A 7,966-nucleotide genomic window follows, 5' to 3' on the forward strand; every position below is an offset into this window, starting at 1 on the left:
TCTATTGTGCTGCCCATCTGAGGTCTTTTTCATTATCTGTCCTGCTCCTACTCCCTCTTTCTGCCTCTCCTCCTCTGACGCTCCTGTTTCTTTCTCCACCCCTGATTCCTTCACCCTCCGGTCTTGCTGTGCCTGTCATTTCTCTTGTACCAGTCTTTTATGGCTTTCTCTTGCTGTCCCGGTACCTGCCTCAAGCTTTCTCGCTACTCTCCGGCTGGCAGCCGCTTGTTCCTCCTAGTGTCCTGCGCCCTGCTCCTCGTGTTTCGGTGGGCTCCGCCCTTCAGCCCATCGGTCCGGAAGCCGACCGACCTCCCAGGAGCCCGAGGCAGGGGAGATGTCGGGGGCCCCGAGCCCTGAGCAGGCTCGCTCCTGCGACTTGTTAGTGGGCCGGTGTGAGCCAGGGGAACAGCGGAGCCGTCGCCGAGTGAGGCGGGTGCCGAGGCCGGCGAGGTTTGTGGCGGAGGCTCAGATCGGCACAAGGCTAGGGAGGGAGGGCCTGTGCCCGAAGCCACTCTGGGGAGCCCAGGGTTGCGGTCGCTGCGGGTACCCGATGCGTCTGCGCCGGACAAGACGGGACAGGACGGGAGGGAACGGTGTCCCCGGAAGATCAAAAAGGAGGGACGGCTGCCTCCCGAGCACGCCGGGAGCTGTAGTCCTGGGACGCGGGGCGACGCTGCCGCCCGGTGACCAACATTCGGTACAGCACCTGGAGCAGCGCGCTCGCTACTGCCGCCTAACGCCCAAACGTCGGTGCCGCACCTCGCGTGCCGCGCGTGCGCGCGGGGTAAGCGATACCAGATACCGCTGCTGCAGCGCTGCGACTATAGACTGCTTTGGGTCGGAAGGGACCTTAAAGCTCATCCAGTTCCAACTCCCTGCCACGGGCAGGGACACCTTCCACTAGACCAGGTTGCTCCAAGCCCCATCCAACCTGGCATTGAACACTGCCAGGGATGGGGCAGCCACAGCTTTCTTGGGCAGCCTGCGCCAGGGCCTCACCACTCTCACCGCAATGACTTTTTTCCCTATATCTAACCAAATCTGCCCTGTTTCAGTTTGAATCCATTGCCTCTTGTCCTATCACTACAGTCCCTGACAAAGAGTTCCTCTCCAGCATCCCTATAGGCACCTTCAGGCACTTCTATGAGGTATCCATGCAGCCTTCTCTGGGCTGAACAGCCCAAATTTTCTCAGTCTTTGTGTGGGAGGTGCTCCAGCCCCTTTATCCTCCTCGTGGCCTCCTGTGGACTCACTCCAACAGGTCTATGTACTTCTATTGTTGAGGACCCTACACACAGTAATCCCAGTGGGATCTCATGAGACTGGAACAGAAGGGAAGAATCCCCTCCCTCGACCTGCTGGTCACGCTGCTGGTGATGCAGCCCAGGACATGGTTGGTTTCTGGGCTGCCAGCACACACTGCCGGGTCACGTTGAGCTTCTCGTCACCCAACGCCCACAAGTCCTTCTTCGTAGGGCTGCTCTGAATCACTTTTCCGCCCAACCTGTAGCTGTGCCTGGGATCGCTCCGACACATGGCCGCAAGCACGATGGAAAGCGCCCCCGCTGCCCTCGCTGTTGCCCCTCGGCGACCAAACGGTGTTGGTGCTGCGAGTGCTCCACGCTACCGCCCGCCGGCGACGGGATTGCGGTGCCTCAGGGTAAGCAAAGCAACGGCCGGGTGCTTGCGAGTGCTGCCGCCTCGTGGCGGAAGCGCGGCGCTGCAGCTGGGCGTTCGCTCTCTGCCGGCAGCCGGCGCATGCGCGGTGTCCCGCGATAGTAGCGGGGGCGTGGTGGGTGCGGGTGGCTGCGACTGATGAAGGTTGAGGACATCCATGAGACGAGTGGGTCTCTTCGGCGTGTGCAGGGGTGTCTCCTGCCCGCTGGCTGCTGGGAGTGGTGGGACGGGGAGCTTCAATCTGCCTGGTGCGGCAGGTTCCAGTCAGCTGGAAGTGAGTCGAGTCAGGGCAGCCCCAGGGAGTTCCCTGGGAGCCGCACCTGGAGTCTAGTGTTCAGTTCTGGGCCCCTCAGGTGCAAGAAAGACACTGAGGTGCTGGAGCAGATCCAGAGAAGGGTAACAAAGCTGGTGAAGGGTCTGTAGCACAAGTGTGATGAGCGGCTGAGGGAGCTGGGGTTGTTTAGTCTGGAGAAGAGAAGGCTCAGGGAGAGCCTTAGCACTCTCTACAGCTACTTGGGAGGAGGATGGAGCAGGAAGGTGGCTGGTCTCCAAAGTAACTAATGATATGACAAGAGGTAATGGGCTCAAGTTGCACTAGGGGAAGTTTAGACTGGATATTAGGAAAAATTTCTTCACAGGGAGGGTAATCAGGTACTGGAACAGGCTGCCAAGGAAATGGAATCACCATCCCTGGGAGAGTTCAGAAACCGTGTAGATGAGGCCTTCAGTGACATGGGGTAGTGGTGGTTTTGTCATTCCGGGGGTAACGGTTGGACCCGATGATTTTAAAGGTCCTTTCAAACCCAGTTGATTCTATAATTCTGTGATTCTAAATGTAGGAAATAGTACACCCCCACTTTTAGTACTCTTCCCCTCCCAGTACTCTTCCCCCTCCCTTACAATACTTTCCCCAGATTTGTTTTGTGGGGCCCTGTGGCTGCACCCTGACACCCTGTTGGCCCCTTTATGCGCGTTCCAACACAGTGTGTGTGGAGGTCTGAGACTCTCTTTACTCTGTCACTCAAATACATTTGGGTGGAGCTTGCCAAATGAATGTGATTTTCATTTTTTTGTTTTCCAGGCAGTGGTTGTTAATTCTGTAGCAGAACAATGCACAGTCCTGGCAGGAGAGGGCAGTTTTATGCAGATGAACTAGTTACTCAGCAACCCACCTTGTCCCTTTTCCACATTTTTTGAAATTGGCATTGGATACATTTTTCTGTATGTGTTTTTGAAACTAGCCTTTTTTGCGTTATTACCGCTGTCCTAGACTTTCTTTAAAAGAGCTGAAAGCAGCAGGATACATTCTATCAGCCAAGAAACTGATTGAACAAAGGGAGCAGTTTGAGGCAATTACCTGCTGACATCAGAAGCATGGCTGTGCAGCACTATCCTGGTATGCCTTTGTAAAATGTTTGGCAAGAGCTTCAGCAGAATCCTCTTTATATTACTGGAGGAAGTAGGGGAAAATCAGCTGCTGTCAGCCAGCCATTTGGTCTGCTGACTCGTCAGTATGGAACTTTACTCCTCACCAGCACAATGTGTTTGACAACCTCTGTAATTCCCCATGCAAAAGGAGGTTTTATCATGCTTGCCTCTGTAGAAGAGAGAGGCATAGAGACATGGAAGCTTTTATACATCCCCCACTACTGGCAATGTACTGGATTAAACACAGAATGCTGAATTTGGATGGCCAAGGACAAAACAAAGATTGATTTAGGGAGCCATAGGTGAGGATTGGTGCACAATCTTCTAGACAAACTGTTGGGCTTGGGAAAGGGCTTTCTTGTCTTTTCTGTAGGGATAACAAGCCCCATTGCCGAATCCAAAGGAAATCAACCAAGCTTAGACACCTATTGTTTTATTGAGAAATAAAGTGCTTTTGTGAAAAATAATAAGCTCTTAAGGGTCCTCATTTGTGAGCAAATAGTGCTTATGTAAGTTGTATGCAATAGTAACAGTGTAGTTAAAATACCTCAGATGATCAGAGGCTATTCAATCAGAAGTAAATTCAGGCAAGAAATTAAACCTCAAGACTGATCAATGAAGGTATAGTTCTAGAAAACCCTCGCTTCTGATTTAACAGCAGCTCATCACCATGTTGCATCTTTAACTCATTTTCAAAGAAGTAGTGAACTTCTCTAAAGTCTCTTTGAAGGACTTGATCAGGTAAGCTCCCAGTTCATTGTTTGTCTCCTCAACAGCTGCATCATAGCTGCCAAAGAGTGGAGTTGACGCTTTCACGTCCTCCCTGTTTGCTTGGAGTAAAATGAGGTTAAGTTCCTCTGCTACACTTTCGTATTTTCTTTGATCAAATCTGCAGAGACTGGTGTCATCGATCGGGTAGGTGATGCCAGTAGGGTAGCAGTCCCTTGGAACTGGGAACTCCACAGTTTTCAGCATTGGCAGTTCACAGAGAAATGTGAAAAGCTGTTTAAGTGCTTGGGATGACAGCGGATTTCCAATAAACTTGAACTCCTGTAGTTTCTGACAAGGACTTAAACTTAAAATCAACATGTTGAGATGAGTGTCTTGGATATTACAGTCCTCCAAGGTAAGACTCCGGAGCACTGAAGAGGAATGGCTGAGAAGCTTAAAGAATGTTGATGGGTAAAGGTCATGTATACTGTGACCACTCAGGTCCAGGGCTTCTAAGTGATTAGCGTGGAAGCTGTTGGCTAAATAGGCCATATCAGCATGGTTCAGTGAGCAGTTAGAGACATCCAGCATCTTCAGTGGAGTTTTTAGCGGGCTGCAGAATTAAAGACAGAAAAAGTTTTATGACATAAAACATTGAAATGCTATATTTACAAAATTACATGTGACTATTCACATTGTGAATGTAGCCGTCTGCCATATTTGTTATTTTTCTAAACTCTTTTGAAAAAACGAAGCATATGCCAACAATGACAAGTAATTTTCCTCCTGCAATCAGTTCCATTAATTAGCTCCTACTTTATGTGTCTCCTACTGTGTAGTTTTAATGGGGATTAATTTGATAACATCCTATGTGTCTATTTTGTAACCAGTTGCATGTTGGCAAGTGTCTATTACTTGCTGAATTAACAGTGTATCATTACTACCATGAAAGTATTGGTGGCTGCTTCTTGTAGAAAGCTGTTATAATTCCAGAGATTTAGATAATTTCCATTAAGGAAGGATTCATGCCAAGATGAATGCTAACCAGTAATCTAACAAGACATCTGTTTTTCTTTCTTGTTTTGTTTCTAGTATATTTTTAAATGCCCAAGAGGTTTACACATTGATTTTTTTTCTAGAGTTGCAAAGAGACCTTGAGATGATGAAGGGTGGAAGAAGTGTTGCTGAGATTATGTGCAGATATTCTAGTTGAATATAAAATAGCTCTGACAGATGAAAATCAAGAGATCCCTTTCATACATACTGAATCTTAGTGAGACTTCTGCCACAGACCTCAGCTGGATCAAGGTTAGGAACTTGTAATTTATTTCTATCAATATAAGCAGTGTGCCATTCACATCTTTTAAATGAAATTACCTTGTACAGGAGGAATTTTAAACAAAGGTGATTTGTCTGAATGAAACTTTTGAATGCTTTTGCTTTTCACAGCATCTAAAAAATACAGTTAACTTATTTTCTGTTCAAGTGTGAACACTGTTCACTGACAACTTGTTATCTTTTTGAGAATTGTCATTTTTTCCTAGGAATTCATCATGAATATTCATATATTAGCTTAATTTGCTGTACAGAAAAGCAACAGATCTCTTTTGCTTTGAGATTAACAGACACAACTAAAATGAAAGTCTCAAATCAAAGTCTACTGTCCCCCTGCCCACCTAAAAATACAGTATCTGTGGAATCTCAGTAGATTTACTGCCTGGTTTTTAGAGGACAAAAATTCACTAGAGACCTTGAAAAATACCTGGACTAGGGTCTTGCACCAAAAGCCAGCCAAGCTGACTGAGATACAAGCTCAAGAACATGGCAAATTAAAAATGTCTGAGTATACCCCTCTCTTATGTGGTAGCCAAAAGTATATTTTCATCATTCTAGTCAGATGGGTTCTGGAAAACTAATAATGGTCAGTTCTTCTAAATGTATTAAATAACACTGGCTTCCTATTCTCCCCAACAGCGCACGAAGGGCTGTCCTTACACTTTGACTAAAAGCTGGATGACCAAATTACCTGAGCAGTTTCCGTATTCTTCCTGTGAGTATAGAAAAGGATATATTCAGCTCAGTCAGCTGTGTCATTTCACCCATCTTTTCTCCAATATTAGTAAGTATCCCTTCATCTGCATCTGTGAACCTCCGCACATTAAATGTTCGTGCTGGCAAGGTCAAGGACATCAATAGAGGGAAGTGAATACTGTTGAAGAGTATTTCCAGGTGTTCCATTTCCAAGCGAATGTTGTGAACTATTTCCAGTTTGCGCAGCAAAGGGGGATCAGTGAGCTTTATGATGTAGAAGAATTTCTGCAAAGCCAGGTTGTCAGATCTGAATGCCACACAGCAGATCTTTAGTGGACAGTAGCATTTCTTTAGCAGGGCCTGCACCACCAGCTCATAGTTCCGCTCTGTAACATACAAATCAATTAACACATCAATACTGATTTCAAAGGTACCTGGATTGCACTGTGTTTGTTGCAGGTAAACCAGCAGTTCCAAACAAAGCTTAGAGAGCACCTGTGTCCTGGTCCACCTGCCCATTCTCTTCTTACACTTACAAAACTGAACTTCAACATCTTTTATACCCGTGAGGTCCACCACTTTCAACTTTTTCATGTAGGTAGAAGAATGATTCAGCACGTAGTCTCTCAGGCCTGTCAGACAGCTTTCCAAGCACACTGAGCATGTTCTATGGCTCAGATCTTCCTGGTAGTCCACAGTAGTTCCCAAAAGTTTTCCAATGTTCAAGTCAGCAAGTGGCCAGTTCTTTACCAAGTCATGAATAACTTCCCCTTGCTCCAGTAAATAGCTGGCTTTAAAAAGAAGAGGAAAAAGATTATGGGCTACACCACCAAGAGTCTTCCTGACAAACTCTGCATTTGACACGAATGCTTCAGCACTAATGAATCGGAGAGACTTCATTGTTCCTCTGGACTTCTTGCTGTCATGGAGAGTGACTTCGCATTTAACTAAAGATCCTAGTTGCTTATCACCTTCTATTTTTGTCTGCAGCTGCTGTTTGCTGCTAACGGAAACCTTGCTGGGAAGGCAGAATGAACAGTCACATGCTGATCCTCAGCTTTCTATTTTGGAGCTACACAGTGATTCTGCAGTAATTAACTGTGAGATCTTTGGTCAGAGAGCATTTACTTCATTTCAGCCCTCACATATAGCAAAGCTAACTCAGCTAAGTACAGAACACCGCCAGCAGGAACAGTAAGATGAAGGCAACACATACACATGAGTATTTATCTTTTCTGTGCTGTACAGAAAGACAGTCAGGATTCCAACTTAAACACAACATGATCTGCATTCCACAGATTCACATGGTGATTTTTCTGTTGGATAGATTTCTAGGGATAGGTTACAACTAAATTTAGAAACATGTCAAAACAGTCTGTCTTAATTCAATGCTTTACCTTAAGCAGATCTGCCATATCTCCAAGGTATAATAAAGTATCTCATAAACCACTAAAATTATCTGAATAAAATAATTACTATAACATGAGTGGTAATTATTTTATTTTTACTCAAATCCTTACAAAGATCCTAAAATGCTGTTTTACTGAATCAGGCAGCAGAAATATTTACAGGGCTAGTCTTACTCCTCTAATGTTTTTGCTTAAGGGTTCCAGTTTTGCATTTCATAGGCAACTATCTAAGCGAAAGTAGTACATCAGTTAGCATCTGCTACTAGGAGGTAAAACCCCTGAATTAACTCCAGAATGCTACTGCCTACTTGCAGAAGGTCTAAGTATCTACATGCAGGAGGAATTAAGATAAAACAATGTTTAAACTAAAATGTATGGTAACAATATTACACAGATGATTCCAAGGTCATTTTGTTGATAAATAAACTGTAATGAAACTTGATAAGCTGTGATCATCCTGTGGCATTTGTACAAGAAAAAGTTGGGGAAGCCTTGGGCGACAGAGACGTCTTCAAGAATGATAGGATGGTAAGCAAATTTCTCTGCTGAAACCAGAACAGAGAGTTTTGTCTCCTACTGGACTTACTAAAGAATCTCGTAAACTCTACCCATGCCCAGCAAGCTGAAAGCCCTGATCTTCACAAGTCAGGACTGTACTAGAGCTAGAGGGAAGCCAAAGTCCTGTTCCCTAGAGTTTTGGAGCTTATACT

At 45.9% G+C, this 7,966-nt stretch overlaps 1 protein-coding gene across 1 annotated transcript; it reads right to left on the minus strand.

Annotated features, from left to right (window-relative positions):
* Positions 1 to 3,786: 3,786 nt before the first annotated feature.
* Positions 3,787 to 6,747, minus strand: LRRC14B (leucine rich repeat containing 14B; the record flags this gene model as incomplete). The annotated part of the gene is made up of 3 exons (XM_080611534.1): positions 3,787 to 4,429; positions 5,843 to 6,233; positions 6,363 to 6,747. The coding sequence occupies 3 exons, from the start codon at positions 6,745 to 6,747 to the stop codon at positions 3,787 to 3,789; spliced, it is 1,419 nt and encodes a 472-aa protein (XP_080467660.1).
* Positions 6,748 to 7,966: the final 1,219 nt, after the last annotated feature.

This window comes from Psittacula echo (genome assembly GCF_963264785.1).
Source record: "Psittacula echo genome assembly, chromosome: 2".
NCBI classification, from domain to species: Eukaryota; Metazoa; Chordata; class Aves; order Psittaciformes; family Psittacidae; genus Psittacula; species Psittacula echo.